General features: G+C 44.1%; 1 protein-coding gene across 1 annotated transcript in view; it reads right to left on the minus strand.

Moving 5' to 3' along the window:
• Positions 1 to 24607, minus strand: part of CUBN (cubilin) — a 219464-nt gene that overhangs the window by 61770 nt on the left and 133087 nt on the right. Inside the window, 10 exon segments of the mRNA XM_056519174.1 lie at positions 53 to 202; positions 1823 to 2029; positions 4149 to 4320; positions 6255 to 6436; positions 8991 to 9131; positions 12208 to 12417; positions 17295 to 17473; positions 20061 to 20235; positions 22353 to 22524; positions 22602 to 22792. Of these exon segments, the coding sequence (XP_056375149.1) occupies positions 53 to 202; positions 1823 to 2029; positions 4149 to 4320; positions 6255 to 6436; positions 8991 to 9131; positions 12208 to 12417; positions 17295 to 17473; positions 20061 to 20235; positions 22353 to 22524; positions 22602 to 22792 (1779 nt within the window).

Here is a 24607-nt window from a genome sequence, read left to right on the forward strand (position 1 = left end):
TACCATTAAAAAAAATGCATACTGTATTCCTATTCCGGATTGTAACCTTTACCTGTAAATGAATATTCAGCAACAAACCCCAGATCTTCCACTTCTGCGTTGCTTACAAAATGTACCCAGATTCTAGGAGCTACAAGGACAAGCGGGATAGACGGCTTTGTCTTTCCACACACTCTGCTGATAACCTCGCCTTCTGCATTATCTGCAACATATAGGAAAAGTAATGATTTATACAAGGTGGCAAGAACAGAACAGAACTGTAATCTAATAACTGTATGTAATAAAATTGTCAATTTTGCTAATACTTAAAGGGGTACTCTGGTGGAATATTTTTTTTTTTAAATCAACTGGTGCCGGAAAGTTAAGCAGATTTGTAGATTACTTCTATTAAAAAATCTTAATCCTTCCAGTACTTATCAGCTGCTGTATGATCCACAGGAAGTTCTTTTCTTTTTGAATTTCCTTTCTGTCTGACCACAGTGCTCTCTGCTGACACCTCTGTCCATGTCAGGAACTGTCCATAATAGGAGAAAATCCCCATAGAAAACCTATTATGCTCTGGACAGTTCCTAAAATGGATAGATGTGTCAGCAGAGAGCACTGTGGTCAAACAGAAAGGAAATTAAAAAAGAAAATAACTTCCTGTGGATCATACAGCAGCTGATAAGTACTGGAAGGATTAAGATTGTTTTTATTGAAGTAATTTACAAATCTGTTTAACTTTCTGGCACCAGTTGATTACATTTTTTTTTTCCCAGTGGAGTACCCCTTTAAACTGGTTTTCCATGGAAAACCCATTGAAGGCCTGTCCACAGAATATGGGCCAATAATAGCTGATTGATGGGGTGTCAAAACCCTGCAACCCAACTTATCAGCTTTTCTGCACAGCCACAGCAATGTAAACAATGTCCGACTCCATACATTCTGTAGTGTTAGCACAGGGTTACTGCAGCACAGCATTGTTGTAGTAACAGCTGAGTTGTAGTAACATGGTGTGGCCAGTATACAATGTATAGAGGCTGTGCAGGACAGCTGATCGGTGGGGGTACCGGATGTCATCACCTTGCCAATCAGCTCTTCATGATATACCTTGTGGCCATTAAAGCGTTACTGTCATTAGTAAGAAAATTTAAAACAATGCTTAGGTCAGTGTAGTAATGTGCCCTAAAGCCTTTATGCATAATAATATGCATGTGTTAATATTTAAAATACCTTTTGATCTATGGATTACTGTGATGAGTATTTCTGAATTTCTCTGGAAGGCTGGGGTTATTTCCCCTGGAGTATGATGAGCTCCTCTCCTCCCCTCCCTCCTCCCCCCTCCTATATTAGGAAAATGCTATGTTTTTAAGAAAGTATTAAATGGAAAAAAAAGTTGTTTCTAACGACAGTAACCTTTTAATGTTAAAAAAAATTGTTTTCTGTATACAACTTCAATGTTTCTCCATGGCTACAGACTACAAATAAACTCTGTATAGTCTGATCCTACAGTCATGTTTTACTCTATTCCATCTGCCCCCACTTGTTAACCTACTCTATAAACCAGAGTTTCCCAAACTGTGTGCCTCCAACTGTTGCAAATTTTTTAACTGCCAGCATGCCCGGAGTTGTAGTTTGGGAAACACTGCTATAGACAATAGAGAAAAGGACAGATAGATCGGAGTAATGCATTACTATAGGATCAGACTACACACAGTATTTTGTAGTCTGTTTCCATGGAGACACAGATCTTCATAGGGGCTGTATACATCAACAAGTTGGATAACACATTGTCCTGGCCCTAAGCACACATCCTAATATAGTTATAAGAGTCACTACTCACCTGCACGGATCTCAATGAAATCATTCTGGCAGTTCTGATGAGGTTCCAGCTGCAGACTCTTGAACTCGATGTAGGTAGTTGAGTTATCGGTGTTCGGATTCAGAATAGTCCATTCACAGTTTAGGTTCTTTGTGTAATTCTTGCTCTGGTCATATTCTGGAGAGGTGAAATTACCTCCAGTAGGTTCTGTAAGTGACCCTCCACAAACTGCAAGACAAATGGGTTTGGTTTTACTAGAAAGCATTTGGTGACTGTCAAGTAGACCAACCATGTTACTGCTTTAGGGTTGTATCAGCTTCCGAATCATACAAAGTAGTGGGAAGGCCAAAGGCCAAAACAGGGCCCCTATTATGGCTTCTGATCCCCCCCCCCCCCTTCCTAGAAGGCAAAGGTCTGGTTTTTAGTTCCCTTTGCTTTTCATAAACCACTGGTCAATTTCCCCATTCATTTATTTGTTGGCCATGTACATAATGCAAAGAGATGTTCTGCACAGTTTTTTTACTGATAGAATAAAAAAGAATGTGACCAACTGGGACTGGGCCCCCTCTCTCCAAGAACCCTATAGCAGCACAATGTTGTGTAGTCATTTGTGAACATCACATTCAGGGTTTTTCCTACAAATCTCGGATTGTTTAGATACGTCATAAATGTGGAATTGTTTAGGGCCTTCATACTACTTATGCTTAAAGGCGTACTCCGCTGCTCAGCATTTGAAACAAACTGTGCCGAATGCTGGAGCCGGCGCCGGGAGCTTGTGATGTCATAACCCCGCCCCTAATGACATCACGCCCTGCCCCCTCAATACAAGTCTATGGGAGGGGGTGTGACAGGCGTCACGCCCCCTCCCATAGACTTGCATTAAGGGGTCGGGGCGTGATGTCATGAGGGGGCAGGGCTATGATGTCACGAGCTCCTGGCGCCGGCTCCAGTGTTCGGAACAGTTTGTTACAAACGCTGAGCAGCGGAGTACCCCTTTAAGTTGGATCTCCTATCATGATGGAAAGTTGACCTCATACCTCGTGTGTACGGTTATAGTCCACTGAAGTCTATGAGAGATATGGAAATGGCTCAGCAAGCACACTTGGCTGAATGTATATCACCCATAGACTTTGATGGATCCCGTAACCATACACGTGAAGCCAACTCTTTGTCAGGAATGAAAGATTGGGCCTTAGACCTGTTGGTTGTTCTAGTGGTTTAACCTCCACTGCTCGAACATTATACTGTAAATCTAAGTGTTTTCAATACAACCTTATTGAGATACTAATGACAAAATACTTCACTCTCATTGCCATGTGAACAATACAGGGCCAATGTCAAAGATAAGGCCTTCCTGGTTTCTTCTGAACCACCTTTGGTACAAGGCACGTAGCTCTCAAATGGGCCATTCATATGGCTGTGTGAATGAAGTGGACAACTTTACTACTGGACCCAAAATAGCCTGAGAGTCTATTGGGAAAGGCTTTCTAGAATTGGTCTTCTGGAGCCCCATAGTAATAGTAAACACAGTATAATACCATTTAGAATACTACCATACAATTGTGATGTCCCAGTACGGGATATAGTCCCGTACAATACTTAGGCCCTGTCATGTTGAGTCCCTCTGTGTCCTAGGGGCTCTCCTGCAGTGTCTCCCCCCATAGTAATATATATAATGTATAGTGTTATGTGTCCTTTAAGGACCTTTGAGTTAGTCACATGATAATGTGTTCACATGATGTGTTTGTTACCCAGAGAGCACCAGCTAAACAGGTGACCTGCAACTTGACCTATGGGCTTCTGCCTCAGCCCCCCCTTTATAAGAGAGGCAGCCATTACAATATCCCTCTTGAGCCTGAGGCACAGTAAAGACCAGACATCTCATGTGTCCAGCACATCTGAAGGCCTCAAGCCTAACCTACAGCCACATGCCAGTAAGTTAAGTCTATGTCTGCTGTCACTACTGACAGTCAAGTCAAGTCTATAGTCAAGTCTATTATAGTCAGCGTGGCAGTTCTAAAGTCTGTCAAAGTCACTACAAGTCCCAGCAAGCTGCGAGGTCCTTCTGTGTTACTGACCACCTCTCTGGGATCCTGGCCTAGCTGTAAAGACTATTTCCATCTGTCTACCTCAGTAAAGCTACCATTAACCCTAACCTGGTCTTGGACTATTATTGCCCTGCCTAACCTTGGGATAGCGGTACTAATGTTCGGGTGGTTACCGGGAAAACCACGCCCTGGCATCACGAACATTAAGGGGTTAATAACACCCTGCCCCTGGGCTACAACATCTGCCCCATTCACCTCACCATCGCACCCAGAGACACCACACTATATTAATTGTTTACCTTCATCTTCAAGGGAAGTAAAAGTAGCCTGGAATCCTCCGCTGGATACGGAGCCATCTGTGATAAATACTATCTTCATGGTATTGCCTGAAGATCTGATTGTTGCATCTGGGTCTACGTTACCGCAAAGTTTTTCCAAAAGGGGCGACCGATTTTGATAACCATTGTATACCTGAGATCAGACCAAAGGACAAAATAACAACTATTACTAAAAGAATAGAGAGTGGAGTATGAGAAAACAAAGAAAATATCTATAAATTATATCTATGATTCACGTTGGCTCCTAGAGACTATTCCAGGGTTTAACCCTCAGACTACAGCCTCATCCAAATATAATAATGTTCTAATTTATAAGTCTCTTCAGCTTACAGAAGTTAAACTTGTTTCTGCCGTCTTTCCTGGACCAATGTAAGTTGAAACCAGACTCAACATACAATGTACAGACAGTCCAGATCTGTGACACGTGTCAATGGCTGGAAGAACTGACCAATCAGAATGGGCATTCACTGGTAAAACCCCTGTATTACTGAAGCGTATGCACTGACTGGTGTCTGGTAGCGCCCCCTACAGTACAGGGAGGTATTACATGTTCTGTACTCTTTACCTGTACCAGGGTTACCTGCTCCTTTGGACACCACGTGAGGGCGGCTCCATGTTACTTTTTTAGGACACTGTGTGTACTGTACAGGACCCTGAAGAAGCTCCTGTCCTCTACATAGACCAGTGTTTCCCAAGCAGGGTGCCCCCAGCTGTTGCAAAACTACAACTTCCATCATGCCCGGACAGCCTTTCGCTGGCTAGTTCTGCAACAGCTGGAGGCTCCCTGCTTGGGAAACACTGACATAGACAGTGATTTACAGCTCCCAGCAGATCTTTCTTACTTTTATATGTAAGGATTTGCTTTATCTGTATAGTTATCTACTTATTTATCTTAAATTTTTACTTTTTCCTATTTTTGAATGACATTTTGGTTCCTTTAGAACCAATTACCAGGTTTCCATAGAGTTCTGGTCTCAACATACAATGGTTTCAACATACAATGGTCGTCCTGGAACCAATTAATATTGTAACTTGAGGGACCATTGTATATAGGGCCCCCTATAGTTAGCTTGCCCCTGTATAAGAGTGCCCTACTGTAGTTAGCTTGCCCCCTGTAGGTAGCATTGCCCCTGTATATAGGACCTCCTGTAGTTAGCTTTCCCCCTCACAATGAGGAAATAAAAACACATACTCACCTCGGTTCCCTCACAGCCATTGGCATCTTCTCAAGCTTCGTTCTGCAGCCACTAGAGGCCACAAGATACTTTACTATCAACAGGACATGCACAATGACATTATCATGCGAGTCCCAGAAGAAGTGACGTCTAGTGTTGGGCGCGAATATTCGCAATGCGATTATTTATCGCGAATATCGCAAATTCGAAAATAAAGCGCTAAATATTCTCAATTACGAATATTCACTTTTTTTTTTTCACAGTACACATCACGGTGATCATCCCTCCCTGCCTCCAGCTTGTGGTATAAACAAGGCTCCAATACTAGTTATTGTGTCAGACTGGCGGGCGCTCGAAAATTTGCATATGCGAATATTCGCTCATATTGATCACTCCCTTCTTTTAGCTCTTTTATCGCGCGATATTGTGCATGCGCATGCGAATTTTATGGCGCATAGTAAAAAAAAGGCAGCAAATATTGCGAATATGCAAATTTTGCCAATATATGACAAATATACGTCCATATATTCGCAAAATATCGCAAATTCGAATATAGCCTATGCCGCTCAACACTAGTGACGCCTGTGGCCTCAAGTGGCCAAAGGTGTTGTCATTTGAGCTAGGACCTGCTAGGACCCCCGTGGCAGTGATACTCCACAGGGGTCCTAATGCATCCAGTCACCAGACTTTTGTGGCATGCTCTATACCAGTGGTCTTCAACCTGCGGACCTCCAGATGTTCAAAAACTACAACTCCCAGCATGCCCGGACAGCCGTTGGCTGTCCGGGCATGCTAGGAGTTGTAGTTTTGCAACATCTGGAGGTCCGCAGGTTGAAGACCACTGCTCTATACCATGTACTGTAAATAATCTCCCATGTTTCATACAACTTACAGCCACATAGTCGTAGTTACAGTCCTGGTGATATTGCAGTTGTAGATTATTGAAGGTCAGTGTCACCCGTCTGCCCTCAGGGACCGTTATCCTCCATTCACAGACACGATTATGAGGGTACAGGTTGGGGTAATTCGGAGAATTTATTGTTCCAGAGATTCCATTAATGTCTCCTCCACATTCTGTAAGATAGATCATGATTCCTTTATATCTAATCTGATACAATATACCAAATACTAAACACTATACACAACTATTTGATGGAAATAAACATACAGACAATGATAGTGCTCCACCTTCCCTATTAATCTTAGACCCTCCTAATTCCTATGGTGGGCTCAAGGAACCTACGTTTGATGCTCTGATGATTTTATTTTATTTTTTAAATCAATTGGTGCCATAAAGTTATACCGATTTATAAATTACTCCTATTAAAAAATCTTAATCCTTTCAGTACTTATCAGCTGCTGTATGCTCCACAGGAAATTGTATTTCTTTTTGGAGTTCTTTTCAGTATGACCACAGTGCTCTCTGCTGACACCTCTGTCCATGTCAGGAACTGTCCTTCTCTGGACAAATCCTGACAGGAACAGAGGTGACAGCAGAGAGCACTGTGGTCAGACTGAAAAGAACTCCAGAAAGAAATACAATTTCCTGTGGAGAATACAGCAGCTGAGAATACAGTACTGGAAGGATTAAGATTTTTAAATAGAAATACATTTACAAATCAATACGGAACTGGAATAGTCAGCTCACCCGGTCCTTTGCACGGCAAAGTATCCTCCAACCGCAGCAACAAAAGGTGTGAAAGCCAGCGGTAAAATTAACTTCACCTTTATTTCATCCAAGTAAAAACATTGACATGGATCAATCCCAACGACAATGGAAATGGAATAAAACTCAGGAAATGCTCAGTATGACGCGTTTCAGGTCATGTGACCTTTCATCAGATGCATCTGATGAAAGGTCACATGACCTGAAAAGCGTCATGCTGAGCGTTTCCTGAGTTTTATTTCATTTTCATTGTCCACGAGATTGATCCATGTCGATGTTTTTACTTGGATGAAATAAAGGTGAAGTTAATATTACCGCTGGCTTTCACATCTTTTGTTGCTCCTAATTTACAAATCTGTTTAACTTTGCGGCACCAGTTGATTTAAAAAAAAAAAAAGAATTCCACTGGAGTACCCCTTTAAAGGGGTTGTCCATTACTAGTAAAAATAATGGGGGAGATTTATCAAAATCTGTCCAGAGGAAAAGAAGTTGAGTTGCCCATAGCAACCAATCAGATCGCTTCTTTCATTTTTCAGAGGCCAAAAATGAAAGAAGCGATCTGATTGGTTGCTATGGGCGACTCAGCAACTTTTCCTCAGGACAGGTTTTGATAAATCTTCCCCCATGACCTCAGGAAACAGCGCCATACATGTCTATACATGAGCCGTGTGTGTTATTGCAGTTCAGCTCCAGTAATTTTAACAGGAGGAGATGTAATACCAGACCAGCCCATGGACAAGAGTGGCGCTGTTTCCTAAAATAACAGAATATCCTTTCCACTAGTAATGAATGACCCATAGCACTTGTCACAGCGAAGAGATCCATCTAGTAAGAAGGTCATGGAAATGGTGAAGATTGGTGACACTGCCACTGAGGGGTTTTCCTATCGTATAAAGGGATGGCATATTACTCGGCACATCTGACCCAACCTAAAGGGAACCTGTCACAATGTCATGCTGCCTGAACCACAAGTTATTGGAGCAATCCTTGCTGGCTTCTCCCCTCCCTACCAGCCTTGTTAGATAGATCTCTCCCTATAGCAAAACAGGGAGTGTTGTAGCAACATGGCTCGTAGAGTGGGGAGAAACCACCATGGTACAACCCAATGACTTATGGTTCATGCAGCATGAACGTGTGATAGGTTCCCTTTAAAGGGGTACTCCACTGGAAAACATTTTCTTTTAAATCAACTGGTGCCAGAAAGTTAAACAGATTTGTAAATTATTAACTATTGAAAAATTCCAATCCTTCCAGCACTTATCAGCTGCTGTATAATCCACAGGAAGTTTTTTTTTCTTTTTGATTTTCCTTTCTGCCTGACCACAGTGCTCTCTGCTGACACCTCTGTCCATATCAGGGACTGTCCAGGGTAAGAGAGGTTTGCTATGGGGCTTTGCTTCTAATCTAGACAGTTCCTAAAATAGACAGAGGTGACAGCAGAGAGCACTGTGGTCAGACAGAAAGGAAAATCAAAAAGAAAAGAACTGCTGATAAGTAGTGGGAGGATTGGGATTTTTTTTTATAGGAGTCATTTACAAATCTGTGTACATTTCTGGCACCAGTTGATTTAAAAGAAAATGTTTTCCAGAGGAGTACCCCTTTAAGGAACATATGGGTCCAAGTTTTATGTGTATGAGGGGGTGGATTTTGTTTGTACACTATGGGGGAGATTTATTAAAACCTGTGCAGAGTTGACCAGTTGCCCATTGCAACCAATCTTATAGACATTAGGTCAGTGTTTTTCAAACAGTGTGCCTTCAGCTGTTGCAAAACTACAACTCCCAGCATGCCCGGACAGCCTTCGGCTGTCCGAGCATGCTGGGAGTTGTAGTTTTGCAACAGCTGGAGGCACTGTTTGGAAAACAGTGCATTAAGTGGCCACATAAGCCAGTAAATACACCACATCCGCTTTATATGAGACATATTCAGATGAGGGTTACATTGCCCTAAATGTCTTTTTACCTTCTTCACTGGCTTCATAGTGGAGGCGGAATCCCTTGGTGTTCACAGACCCATCACTGACAAATTTCACGTAGGCAAAGCTATCGGAGGTCCGCACCTCAGCGGGCACCGTATTACCGCAAAACGTTCCCAACAGATTGCCTATATAAGAAAAAACATTTATGTGAATCAGTCACAATATAACTGAACCTAAAAACTGAATGTTTACGTTTAAACAGGGTTTGCTGAAATCTATTACTGTCACATATACACATCCTTATATTACGGCCGCAAGTCCTGGCCTGAGCGCGGGTCTCATGACCTTAACTGACAGCGGTCAGATGGGGTCATCACACCTGCGGTCAAGACAGGATTTTCGGACTTTTTATGTGGCCATAACAGGAGCTGGCCTATTCTATTTTACATTTTACCTAAGGATTCTTTTTTTTTTTTTTTACCATACCTAGAGGGGCCTGGGACTGGCAAATGAATGGGTTAAAGCTGCCATTCCAGCATCAGAGGGTCCTAGGACAGCATCAGAAGGTCCTAGGACAGCATCAGAGGGGCCTACGACAGCATCAGAGGGGCCGGGACAGCATAAGAGGGGACGGGACAGCATCAGAGTGGCCGGGACAGCATCAGAGGGGCCCGGGACAGCATCAGAGGGGCCCGGGACAGCATCAGAGGGGCCTGGGACAGCATCAGAGGGGCCTGGGACAGCATCAGAGGGACCTGAGACAGCATCAGAAGGGCCTGAGACAGCATCAGAAGGGCTTGGGACAGTATTATAGGGGCCTGAGACAGCATCAGAAGGGCCTGGGACAGTATCATAGGGGCCTGAGACAGCATCAGAAGGGCCTGGGACAGTATCATAGGGGCCTGAGACCGCATCAGAAGGGCCTGGGACAGTATCATAGGGGCCTGAGACAGTATCATAGGGGCCTGAGACATTACCATAGGGGCCTGAGACAGCATCATAGGGGCCTGAGACAGCATCAGAGAGGCCTGGGACAGTATCATAGGGGCCTGGGACAGCATCAGAAGGGCCTGGGGCAGTATCAGAGGGGACTAGGACAGCATCAGAAGCGCCAGGGACAGTATCATAGGGGCCTGAGACAGCATCAGAGGGGCCTGGGACAGTATCATAGGGGCCTGAGACAGCATCAGAGGGGCCTGGGACAGTATCATAGGGGCCTGAGACAGCATCAGAGAGGCCTGGGACAGTATCATAGGGGCCTGGGACAGCATCAGAAGGGCCTGGGGCAGTATCAGAGGGGACTAGGACAGCATCGGAAGCGCCAGGGACAGTATCATAGGGGCCTGAGACAGCATCAGAGAGGCCTGGGACAGTATCATAGGGGCCTGGGACAGCATCAGAAGGGCCTGGGGCAGTATCAGAGGGGACTAGGACAGCATCAGAAGCGCCAGGGACAGTATCATAGGAGCCTGAGACAGCATCAGAGGGGCCGGGACAGCATCAGAAGGGCCTGGGGCAGCATCAGAGGGGCCTGGGACTGGCAAGTGAATGGGTCAAAGCTGCCATTCCAGTATCAGATGGGCCTGGGGCAGTATTATAGGGACCTGAGACAGCATCAGAAGGGCCTGGGACAGTATCATAGGGACCTGAGACAGCATCAGAAGGGCCTGAGACAGCATCAGAAGGGCCTGGGACAGTATCATAGGGGCCTGAGACAGCGTCAGAAGGGCCTGGGACAGTATCATAGGGGCCTGAGACCGAATCAGAAGGGCCTGGGACAGTATCATAGGGGCCTGAGACAGTATCATAGGGGCCTGAGACAGTACCATAGGGGCCTGAGACAGCATCATAGGGGCCTGAGACAGCATCAGAGAGGCCTGGGACAGTATCATAGGGGCCTGGGAAAGCATCAGAAGGGCCTGGGGCAGTATCAGAGGGGACTAGGACAGCATCAGAAGCGCCAGGGACAGTATCATAGGGGCCTGAGACAGCATCAGAGGGGCCTGGGACAGTATCATAGGGGCCTGAGACAGCATCAGAGGGGCCTGGGACAGTATCATAGGGGCCTGAGACAGCATCAGAGAGGCCTGGGACAGTATCATAGGGGCCTGGGACAGCATCAGAAGGGCCTGGGGCAGTATCAGAGGGGACTAGGACAGCATCAGAAGCGCCAGGGACAGTATCATAGGAGCCTGAGACAGTATCATAGGAGCCTGAGACAGCATCAGAAGGGCCTGGGACTGGCAAGTTAATGGGTCAAAGCTGCTGTACCTTCCACCGCCGCTACTGAGAATATGGAAATGCAGGTACCAACACTAGTAAAGATTAAAGAGGATGCAGCATTCAGACCCCCCCCTCCCCCCACCAATCTTATATTGATCTCCTAACCTGAAGACAGGCCCTCAACTTTATAGGAGATTTTTCTCTATTTTATGCAGAGCTTAGTCTTTAAAATACAAAGAATATTAGAAAGTAGATTTTTTTCTTTATGCAAACATTTATGCTTTCTGGCAATGAATAGAAAAAATTTGAAACCCTGTGTAGGCCTAATATATCTCACATGGGGGTTAAATGGGAGCTACTTCCAGTCTAATGCTGGATGCTGCATATTTGATGCTGCGTATTTCCCTAACCTTTGAAGTCAATGGGTAGCAAAACTAACTGCGTATTTAGTTACCTATTGACTTCAATGGGTAGCAACATACGCTACGTGTGACCCTACCATAAGTGTGCAAAACAATGTAAACTTCAGGCTGATATAATTTAACTCCACTGATACATTGTAATAAACGATCAGGATGACAATACTAATCACAATACTAAGTTTCAGTAATTTTTATCATTTACACACACTTTTTTTTACTAGGAGATCCTCAGGTCAATTTTTTTTTTTTGCCGAGGGTTAATGGATAGTTGTTCGACTCAACAATACTCCTTGTGCCCAAGGTACCTAACAAGTATTTTAGTAAGGTTAAGTTCACACCACCATTCAGCTCCATCCAGGGATTCGAGTGGAGAAAAAAATACTGCACATTGGGGTTTTTTCTGCTTAACTTCTCCAAAACAGCGGACACCAAATGGAAAATCAGACAGACCCCATGCAAGTCAATAGGATCGGTCGGGACCCGTTATGCCAAGGAACCATTCGGCTCTGTTTTGTGGTGCTGAGCAGACCCTGTGAAGAGCCCCCTGGACAGAGCTGGACATGGTGTGAAGGAGCCCCAATCTTGCCCAAATATAAAATGTGATGAGTATTCTAACCAGATGCATTATATTCACGGATTTCCACAAAGTCACTTGAGCAATTTAATGCATTTTGAAGATCCAGGGACTCAAATCTTATGGTGAGGTAATGTCCTGTAGGACCATTGAAGAACCATTCACACAAAGAGAGGTCTGGGTAATTGTGTGTGGGGTAACCAGGACTCTGGATGATGCCGCTCTGTCCGTAGTGTGTTCCTCCACATTCAGCTGAAAATACAGAAAGAACACATGTTACTAATGCAGATTATAAAAGGAACACACCTAAAAGAATAAAGTATCTGCCCCCGTGTCCCAGACCTGATGCGATGCTATTTGTGACATAGGTTTGTATGTATTATAAGTGACTCATTGTGCATGAAACATTGTAATGTGGTATGGGGTGTGATGCAGGGCAGATGGAATTACCCTAGGGGCAGATGGCATTAACCCCTTGTATTCATGACGCTGGGGCGTGGTGTATCCTCAATACCACCCGAAGGTATACCGCTGGACCCTGGGCTAGGCACAGGGGCAATAATAACAGTGTAGCCAGGCCCACGGAGGTGACCAGTGACATCAGAGACCTTAAGGGCTCGCTGGGACTTGCAGTGGTTTTGGACAATTTAGTGCAAGCCACGTTGACTTGACAATAGATGACAGTGACTGACATGACTGGAGACTAAGCTGTGACTTTTAGCTGTAGACTTGTAACTTGTGGCTGCAGACTTGACTTGAGGCTCCTATGACTCCAGACTCTTAGGCTCGACTGCACCTCAGCAAAGACTCAGGAACTAAGAGAGAAAAGAGACTCCTCCCAGGGATTTTATGGGGGAGACTCTGGTGGGGTTCCATAGGTCACCCTTAAGTCACCTGGTCACTGATACCTCCTGGGTAATAATTACATGACAACTCACATGACAACTGGTGATCACATGTTAACCTTTCTTAAGGATACAACATTCTTATATACATAACATAGGGGATAATATACAATTACAGTAGAATAGATGCCGGCGGGCCCCGGGGACACTGCAGGGAGGCTGCCTGACTGGGCAGCAAGGGTACGGGGTAAGAACTCCCGTACTGGGCCACCACATTAATTATAATGAAGATATAGACATTAGGAATCAGGGACAGACAGGAACAAAGCTTAAACTAAGCACAAGCATAAAAATATTCCCAAAAATATCCCAGATTTTCCTCCCTGAATTTTCTCCTCTCCTCTTATCATATTTCATCTTATACTATAAACACTCTCTGTGCCAGAAGACCAGCTTTATCCCTTCCACTTCCTCCTCACAATCGTGTGTCTAGCTGTAAGATAACTGGCTGCAGCAGGAGCCTCCCCCCTCTGCCCTGTCTACTGTAGAACACAACTATTAATAAGCCACACCCCCTAGCTATGTCCTATCCATCAGCAGATCAGCAGCAGATTAACCACTGCAGGATCTCAGGGTTATCTCATGTTTACCTTTATGATCTATTTCTAAGTTTTAATGTTCCATTAAGGTAAAAGTCCCGTGGACACCACTGTGTTCTTTAAATCTACATGGGTATATACATTTTGTGCTGATTGATAAGCTGAGGGCCTGTTTGGACTATATATTCCGAGTATTCATTGGAATATTAATAAAAAGGTATGCCAAGGTATAGTAGGGTGAACTTCCCATATGTCGACCTATTCCTAAAACATGTAACCTGAATGTGACGTGAAACAATCCTTAAAGAGGTACTCCGGTGGAAAACAATTATTATTATTATTATTTTTTTTTATCAACTGATGCCAGAAAGTTAAACAAATTTACTTCTATTAAAAAAAATCTTAATCCTTCCAGCACTTATCAGCTGCTGTATACTACAGAGGAAGTTCTTTTCTTTTTTAATATAATTTATTTTTTGTCTGACCACAGTGCTCTCTGCTTACACCTCTGTCTATGTCGGGAACTGTCCAGAGTAGGAGCAAATCCCCATAGCAAACCTCTCCTGCTCTGGACAGTTCCTGGCATGGACAGAGGTGTCAGCAGAGAGCACTGTGCTAAGACAGAGTACCTCTTTAAGGGTTTACTGAATACTGTTTATACATTCAATCTAAAAATAATAAAGTATACAGTTCCTTCAAGTACTAGTTGCAGTTAGACATGGAAGAACTTGCAGAATGTGACGCCATGACGCATATGTTACCATAGCCTTAGCCGCTCATAGATCAGGAGACTGACGCAGTAGATCAAGAGACTGACATAGTATATCAGAAGACTGACACAGTAGATCAGGAGACTGACACAGTAGATCAGGAGACTTACACAGTAGATCAGTAGACTTACACAGTAGATCAGGAGACTTACACAGTAGATCAGGAGACTGACACAATAGATCAGGAGACTGACACAGTAGATCAGGAGACTGACACAGTAGATCAGGAGACTGACACAGTAGATCAGGCGACTGACACAGTAGATCAGGAGACTTACACAGTAGATCAGAAGACTGACACAGTAGATCAGGAGACTTACACAGTAGATCAGGCGACTGACACAGTAGATCAGGAGACTGACACAGTAGATCAGGAGACTTACACAGTAGATCAGGAGACTGACACAGTAGATCAGGAGACTTACACAGTAGAGCAGAAGACTGACACAGTAGATCAGGAGACTTACACAGTAGATCAGGAGACTGACACAGTAGATCAGAAGACTGCTGTGGTGTCAGGTGAGGGTAAAGTGCAATTAACCTTTTCGTGACACCAGAGCATGGTTAACCTATACACCACCAGAGCTTGAGCCAGCTTCTCCTGGGCCAGGCATGGGGCAATAAGTACTCCGACGCAAGATTACGGAAAAACTGACTTTACTGAGGCAGGATAGATGGTAAAATCCGTTACAGCTCAGATTGGTATAAAGAGAGGTGCAAGGTTAACCTTGGAAGCGTATCGGCTTGCTGGGACTTACAGTTAATTGTGCTGTATGTCAACCCACGCTTGACTTTAGTGACTGTATGACTGACTTGACTTGAATCCCCGGGACTTAAGTGCTTACCGCTAGGCTTGACATTCACCTGGGTGCAGGGGTTATTCTTTAGCAGATGCGTGGTTGCAGGATTAGACTTGAGGCCTCCTCAGAACACCTCACACTCACTTCAGACTTCTCCAAACTGTACCTCAGTATAAGACTCCTCTCCTGAACTGAACTCTGAACTCCTACCACACTAAATAAGGGGCAGATTTGGAGGATCCTTATTGGGCAGATAAGTCACATGGTTCACCTTTTGCACACTCCCTTAACAACAAGGTCTCTAAGAACAGGGATTAAAGCAACAGGTACACAGAAAATGACAATACATTAACCATAGCAATACATTAGCAGATATAGAGTCCTGAGTAGTTTGGGCACAAGATGGACACTGAAGGCAACATCTGCCACACAGGATGCTATATTCTGTACTGGGTCACTACATTGCCACAGTAGATAAGAAGACTGACACAGTAGATAAGGAGACTGACACAGTAGATCAGGAGACTGACACAGTAGATCAGGAGACTGCCACAGTAGATCAGAAGACTGACACAGTAGATCAGAAGACTGACACAGTAGATCAGGAGACTGACACAGTAGATCAGGAGACTGCCACAGTAGATCAGGAGACTGCCACAGTAGATCAGGAGACTGACACAGTAGATCAGAAGACTGCCACAGTAGATCAGGAGACTGCCACAGTAGATCAGGAGACTGCCACAGTAGATCAGGAGACTGCCACAGTAGATCAGGAGACTGACACAGTAGATCAGGAGACTGACACAGTAGATAAGGAGACTGACACAGTAGATAAGGAGACTGACACAGTAGATCAGTAGACTGACACAGTAGATCAGGCGACTGACACAGTAGATAAGGTGACTGACACAGTAGATAAGGTGACTGACACAGTAGATCAGAAGAATGACACAGTAGATCAGGAGACTGCCACAGTAGATCAGGAGACTGCCACAGTAGATCAGGAGACTGCCACAGTAGATCAGGAGACTGCCACAGTAGATCAGAAGACTGACACAGTAGATCAGGAGACTGACACAGTAGATCAGGAGACTGACACAGTAGATCAGGAGACTGCCACAGTAGATCAGGAGACTGCCACAGTAGATCAGGAGACTGACACAGTAGATCAGGAGACTGACACAGTAGATCAGGAGACTGACACAGTAGATCAGGAGACTGACACAGTAGATCAGGAGACTGACACAGTAGATCAGGAGACTGACACAGTAGATCAGGAGACTGACACAGTAGATCAGGAGACTGAGACAGTAGATCCGGAGACTGCCACAGTAGATCAGAAGACTGCCACAGTAGATCGGGAGACTGCCACAGTAGATCGGGAGACTGACACAGTAGATCGGGAGACTGACACAGTAGATCGGGAGACTGACACAGTAGATCGGGAGACTGACACAGTAGATCGGGAGACTGACACAGTAGATTGGTAGACTGACACAGTAGATCAGGAGACTGACATAGTAGATTGGGAGACTGACTAATTCTTGAGAATAAGAACATGCAAGAGAGTTCTTCTAGTTTCTGCTACCTAAGGTAGAAATATAGATAAGATAATTGTCAGTCGCATGCTTGTTTGTCTGGCAGCTATCTGATCCCTCTATTAGCATAGACGTTTGACTCCACTAAGTGTTCATGTGTTAGGGATGGAGAGAATGGAAATAAACCGCTGCCAGACTCCTCTGGTGTTGGATTATCTCTTTGAGAACAAAAAGGTAAAGCAGCTGTAATAGAGCAAACCCAGGGGAGAGTCGGACATAAGTGAATTCATCTGGCACAAACCCCAGATGGTCACCGGACATACTGTAAGTGAAATCATTAGGTTTGGGGGACACATCTCTAATATGTATGGGGGCTTCTAGAGGTTTCCACAGCCAGAGATAGCAGGCAATGCAGCACAGCTTACTTATTCTGGCAGGTGGAACAAAGATATCTCAAATAATTGGAAAATAAATGTAGATGTAAGAGTCACATTATGTTGGTCTCCCAGATGGCACCTCCACCAGTAGTGCATCTCATTATAGTCAATAGGGTTAATAGCGTGTCATGTGATCTTACCAATAGAATATTGGGCCTTGAATCCCGGACGAGGTGTACTGCCATCTGTTCTGAACCTCACGTACATAGCAGTGCCCAATGATTTATAGGTGACCGGCAATGTGTTCCCACACAGTTTTGCAAGGAGCCTACTATTAGAATCTGCGCCGTCTCGTAACTCCAGGTAACTGTTACTGCAGCTGATACAAAAGAAGATATATTCATTATAAGAGGATACAGAATATATTATTCTAAGCTGAGAGTGAGGCATGGATTACATTAATGTTGTAAATTTCAGGGGCCATAGTTGAGACTTTGCCCTTTAGCCCTGGGGGCCCACAAAGCCCATCCTGCATCAAACCATTCAGGGCCCGACAGACAAGGTCTCCAAACTGGCCAAGATATAGTAGATCCTGCTGCTAAGCAGAATAAAGAAAGCATGCGTGGTCCTAAAGACAACAGGATCGGGGAACAAGGAGAGGTTAGTAAATGCCCTTTTTTTTGTATGGTCTGGGGTCAGAAATAAGACTGATCTGGCTGACAGAAAAGACAAAAATGGAGATTTTTTTTAGGTCAAACCTTATCTAAGGGCAATCCCTTTTTCTTGTCTGTTGCTTTTTCTAATATTGTGTCCAGATCTGGACCAAATAAAAACTGACCATGAAATGGAGGGGAACAGAGTTTACTTTTAGATGTCATGTCTCCCGACCAAGATCTTAACCATAGTACACGCCTAGTGGTATTAGACAAAACAGCAGTACGAGCGGCAAGTTTTACAGATTGAGCAGAAGCATCAGACAAAAAATTAGAAGCCATTTTAAGTAGAGGCAGGAATTCCAAAATCTGGTCTTTGGGCGTATCAGACTGAAGATGGAATTCCAGTTGATCTAACCAGACTCCTAGAGTTCTGGCCACACAGGTAGAGGCTACACTGGGTCTCAATAAAGATGCAGCAGCCTCCCAGGTCTTTTTCAATAAACTCTCTGCCTTTCTATCCTTGGGGTCTTTTAGTTGGTTGGTGTCCTCGAGAGGTACATTTGGCTACCTTAGCAACCGGGACTGTAATGAAGAGAGAGGGGAGGAGTTCTGATGAGCTGGGCGGCGCTGCGGCCAGCGGCACTGACTTCAGAGTAGGGATCGACCGATCATCGGTTTGGCCGATATTATCGGCCGATAATCACGATTTTGGGCATTATCGGTATCGGCAATTACCTTGCCGATAAGCCAATAATGCCCCCCGCACCGCGAACGCCCCCCCCGACGCACCGTACCGCGACCGCCCCCCCCCCACCGCACCGCCCCGGCCCCATTGCCTCCCCAGTTTTATAAAGCTGACAGTTTTCCTTAAAGTGAAGAATCTTCCTCATTCTAGTTCTGGAGACACACTTTCTTCAGAGTTAGAAAAAGACACCATCTTAGTTTTTTAACAGCTGAGACATTAACCGAAGCAGAAGATGCCACAGGGGTAGGAGGCGGAGTAAATGAAGCTAAAGCAGAGTGTATCTCCGAATGGATCATAGATATAATTATTATAAGGGTGGGAGAATCGGCCTTAACCACAGATGCAATACACACTTTACATAAAGGTTTTGATGCATACTCTGGAAACTCTTTTAATAAACACTTTTTAGGTTTAGTTCTTTGCTTCGGTTTTACAGAAGAACCTGCAGAATCCTTGTCTCCCTGAAAATACAAGGAAGAGAAGGATAAAATACCAAAAAATCGAAGATAGGCCAGGGAAAAAACCCTTTAGGATCTGGATTCTTTGCTGGTGAACTATGATGCAGCCTGGGAAGATCCAACACTGGAATCAAGCAGAGCAGCTTCCATACAGGAGAGGGGCTCTCTATAGAAAAAGGCTGGTCTCCTGAATCAAATTTGCCGCTGAGAAGAGGCAGAACTGACTTCAGACGCCAGCGTTCCTGATGGAAGGAGAAATTGCTTCAATCGCACGTGACTGGAAACCAGGCCGTGCCAGAGGAAGCCGAGACCGACTGACGAGCACCAGCCAGAAGGAGGACCCCGTGCATCGATCCGGCACCCTCCGTACTCCCAGAGCAGACGCTGCAGAAGCGGACCGGACCAACAGGAGAACAATGACAGGAGGTGCTATGACTAGTACCCAGAGTCCACCAGACCCCGGCAAGGCCTCTCTTTTCCGCAGGAGACCTAGTCCCCCGCACCTTTCAGTACTCCTTCCCTTACAGGGACAGGAAAAAACACTGGCGTGGACAGGAAGGGGTGGGGAATTTAACCTTTCAGTTTTTTTTCCTGTCCCAACCAGGAGGAGGAGTTAATCTCAGGGGTTCTGTCGTGGAGACGGAAGGGGAAAAATAAATGATACAAATAGCAATGATGCATTTGAGGGTGCACTCCCCCTTCTTGAGATTGGTCTGAGGAAGGAGGAGTGCACCTCGAAACATGTCAATGCTCTTTGAATCACTTTATATTTGTGTGTGTCAATAAACTTATTGATTCTGTATCAATACGAATTATTCCTGAAAATTCCTCCAGAAACAGCGCAATTTCCAGTGTATGTTTTCTTCACTCTTGTACCTCCAATAGGTGGCAGTAGAGAGCAACCTATTTCCCTCTGACCTACTTCACCTACTTTTCTCCCATGGAGCATTGTTAGCAAATAAGCTCTGTAAGCCAGTTTGGTGGTCTCCTAAAATAAGCCCAACTACCCCCTCAGTCCCTATGGGAAGTATTAAAAAGAAGTCATGCATTATAATAATTAATATGTTATAAAGAAATATAAAAATATTATTGGGAAAATAAAAGTACTTGTCAGAGGGTTGAATGTAGAATTGATCTTGAAAGTCGATCTGCACGGCTTCTCCATTAGGTACTATGATGGTCCACACACAATCTGTATTACGAGGATAGTCGCTGGGATAATTTGGCGATGTCATGATACCATTAGGATCCAACTCTGTGACATACATGGTCCCTCCACAAGCTGGAAGTAAGCAGGATAAATCATCATACATACAGTCGTCTCTTTTATCGAACACTGATCCCTTTTAACATGTTACTACCACTAGTGGTACTGGGACCTTACTGTATCTCCCTACAAATAAAAAATTCTTAATCCTTCCAGTACTTATTAGCTGGTGAATACTACAGTGAAAATTATTTTCCGTTTGAAACACAGAGCTCTCTGCTGACATCTCTGTCCATTTTAGGAACTGTCCAGAGTAGAAGAAAATCCCCATAGCAAACATATGCTGCTCTGGACAGTTCATAAAATGGACAGAGGTGTCAGCAGAGAGCACTGTGCTCGTGATGTCAGCAGAGAGCTCTGTGCTTCAAAAAGAAAATAATTTCTGCTGTAGTATTCAGCAGCTGATAAGTACAGGAAGGATTAAGATTTTTTCATAGAAGTAATTTACAAATCTGTTTAACTTTCTGGCACCAGTTGATTTAAAAAAAAAAAAAAAAGGTTTTCACCGGAGTACCCCTTTAAGTTGGGAAGCCTTATATCATGTCATAAGAGCTATGTATCACCAATAGGGGGCATCCCGAAGCTGGCAGCTGAGCCCTAAAATTAAATCTGAAATATAGTCACCCTCAAGTGGAAAACTCTTAAGATTGAGACTCAAGGCAAACTAAATCTTATTCTTTAATGGTGCATATTAGTTTAATATTTGTAATATAGTATCAACTTATACAGCTGGTCAGTAAGTGTGTACTCTGAAACTAGAGAGAAAACAAATTCAGCCGAGAAAAGGATTCTTTACTGTAAAAGCAGTGACTTGGTGAAATTATTTACAGTACACTATACTGTATACATTTTGTTTATCAACAAGTGAATGTTGGTCATTGGCCCAGATTTAGGCTTGGTTCACACCACTTTTTTGTTTTCATTTCACTGTTTCTGTTACAGTCTGTTTAATTTTGCTGTATGCAAAAATGCAGTCGACTATGCTATTATAATTATTGCACTATAAATAAAATCTGATTGTAACTGTTTTGTGTACCCCATTGTTTCCCAAACCAGGCTGCCTCCGGCTGTTGAAAAACTACAACTCCCAGCATGCCTGGACAGGCTGTGGGAGGCTTCTGCATCATATTTTCCAAGCAGAACTCCAATGCGGAATTCTGTTAGAAAAATACGTAGTGTGAATGAGCCCTTATACTTTATCTAATTTTTTGCTCACTGAATGGGAACTTTCCCGGTTTACTTCCAGAGAATGAAAATCTGTCCTTGTGATGTTGTGGACAGACAGGTACGCGACTTGTTACAAGACACAGTTCTGATATTTGGACTGATGGAAAAACTCCATTGAAGCTTCCGAGTGCGGCCAGCATGACTGAATAAGTTGTCACTAGGACCGTGCGGACATTGCTGTCCCCATAAACGGCAATGTCTGCAGAGCGGATTCTGTCCGAAAAACGAACAAGTTCATTCTTTTGGCAGCGGAATTCCAGCAGTGGAACATCCGCCTCTGAAATTCAGTAGTCTGCACTGTGCAGCTTAATGCCAATGCCAGCAATGGCATCGGAATTTCCAACCAAAACCCAGCCTAAGAGTAAGTTCACACAGGATAGATACGCTGAGGGGATTTGTAGAAATTTTGTCCACTCACTGGGTAAAAAATCTGCAGAAAATTTGCATATACATTGGCCGGCAGCACGGAGTTTATGCTGCAGATTTAGCATGGAATTTCTCTATTCCCCTACCAACTGGTGCCAGAAAGTTATACAGATTTGTAAATCACTTTTATATAAAAATATTAATCCTCCCAGTACTTATCAGCTGCTGTATGCTCCAGAGGAAGTTGTGTAGTTCTTTCCAGTCTGACCACAGTGCTCTCTGCCGCCACCTCTGTCCGTGTCAGGAACTGTCCAGAACAGGAGTGGTTCGCTATGGCTGTTCGTGCATGTTGGGAATTGTAGTTTGAGGCACTTTGGTTGGGAAACACTGCCATAAGGTTTAGTTTACAGTTGTGTACTTAGCTCACTATTAGGGGATTTTCTTTTTAGGCACACTAGACATTTCCCACAGTTTGATCCCTTCTAAAGCCCTAGAGACATCACTAATTTAAACATAAAAGATGAGCCATTTGCACATACCTAGACTTTTTGCCTCGTATCTGAGTTTGAACCCTTTCCCTTCATTGCTGCCGTCTGTGATGAATCGGACAAAGAGTTCATTGTCGGAGGTGTGCACGCTGGATGGAGTGTTCCCACCACAGAATTTTCCATTGCCGAGCGGAGGGGATAACTCATCAGGACCATTTTTCAACTGGTGGAAAAATGTATTTAAGTTCTATATTCATTGTCGTGTCTCAGTTGTATTTTTCTAAAAGAACATTACCGTACTTCTATGTAGTCTCCACTGCCGCAGGACGCTTCGTTGTTTAGGACTTCGAATGGTTGGTCAAAGTGGACAGCAATGGTGAATCCAGCGGTGACCATCACGTGCCATGTACAGTTCTGGTTGGGGATGTAGTTCTGGGGATAATTCTGGGATGTTATTAGTCCTCTGTTTGCATGCAAATATCCACCACAACCTGAGGAAGAAGAAGAAGAATTCATTACCACAAAAAGTCTAGGCACCATAGTGGTGGCCTCTAGGGTCATGGGGATTTTGGGGAGGACCCTTTTTCCAGAAGTGAACTGCAACAGAGGAATTAATATTTGTGCCTTTGTAATTTTTGCCATGGAACCCCCTAGTCTCTATAAGGAATGTGAAAAGTAAATGGGTGAGCACTTTTATAATATACTGCAATTAAATTGTATTGTGCAGTATACTGTATCATGTTTTGACAGCTCTTCTAGTACACCCTGGATTTTTAAGATGGCAGGCCTTCACTAGACCCCAGCAGTCATCCTAACTGATCACATTGCAGAGGGTGGGGGAAATGGGTAATGGTACCATCTAGATGCCACAATCACTAATGATTATGGCATCTAGGGGGTTAAATGTCAGGACTTTTGGGTGTCAACTGTATAACACAGTGATTGGCATGTATGGAGAAGGTTCAGCTCCTGTTCCCTCTCAATGTCCAGAAACGCTGGGAATTGTAATTTTGGAGGCACACTGGTTGGGAAACACTGGACTAGAGGTATAACTATAGGTAAGTTGTTTCTACCATCTGCTTATTTATCCTTATGATAATTTAGAAACATTGGGGGTCATTTATCAAGGCCCAGATGAGCTTATATATTTGCAAAGTCATGGCACACAGCGTGAGCCTCACTTACTATGTGACTTTCTGCACTAGCGAATCCAGTGGGAGCGTTTTTTGGGCATGGTTTCCTAGGCGCACAGTTTACGCACTGATTTTTGACAAGCAACGTGCAGAAATGGCAGGCTTCCACTATACCCCCAATTGATCGCCATCCTACAATCACATTAAAGGGGTTGGGGCAAATGGATGACGGTGGGCTCCTCTATGTCTAACCACCTAGATGCCGCAATCACTAATGATCGTAGCATTTAGAGGCTTAAACGGTCAGGACTAGTAGGTGTTCGCTGGAAAAACAGCAGATGATGGCCGTGTATAAAGCTTTCTTCCATGCTTCCTTTACAGCATTATAATACAGATGTCTGTTAGATGAATAGGTTAAAAAAATTATGGCATGTTTCGGATTAAATAAAAAAAATGCTAGGTTTAAGACAAAATGGGTATGTGTTCCATGTGCAGTATCATTTATGTCCATAAAGTGGATGTATACCTCCTTTTTGTAGCTTGTAGTCTATACTAGGGCAGGATTCTAATGTATCATATTTTGTAAGATATTGCCTATACCTTATAGATGTAATGAAACAATGAGATAAATATTACAACATATGAATAGGTACTGTAGCTCTATTTTTACTGATTATTATGTCTGTCCAGCAGACCCCTCCCCTGATATATACATTGGGATTAATAATAGTTAGTAACCTCATTCAGTTCTTAAAGGGGGAGTAAAGTAACTTATCCCCTATCCAAAGGATAGAGAATAAGTTGTAGGTCACCAGGGGTGGGGTGAGGGGGAGGCGTCTGACCACTGGGCCGCCGCTCTGTGCGTGGGTTGGCACGCCCCCTTCCAGGAGACTGCCGGAGCCCTGTTTAGTAGATCACGGGGGTCCCAGCAGGTGGACCCCCCGCGCGCACGCTATCTATAACTTATCCCCTATCATTTGGATAGGGGATAAGTTATCTTTCACTACACTATTCCTTTAAACCATGTTCACATCTAAAATGACAGAACATTTGTGGTGTACATTGGTATTCTGGCATATACTGTGTGGTACCCATGCTGGATACGTTGAGTTCAATGACCAGACGTAGTCTCAGGGCCCATCCAGCTCGGAAATTCCAGTGCAGAACACTCCA

The sequence above is a fragment of the Hyla sarda genome, chromosome 5 (genome assembly GCF_029499605.1).
Source record: "Hyla sarda isolate aHylSar1 chromosome 5, aHylSar1.hap1, whole genome shotgun sequence".
In the NCBI taxonomy this organism is placed as follows: domain Eukaryota; kingdom Metazoa; phylum Chordata; class Amphibia; order Anura; family Hylidae; genus Hyla; species Hyla sarda.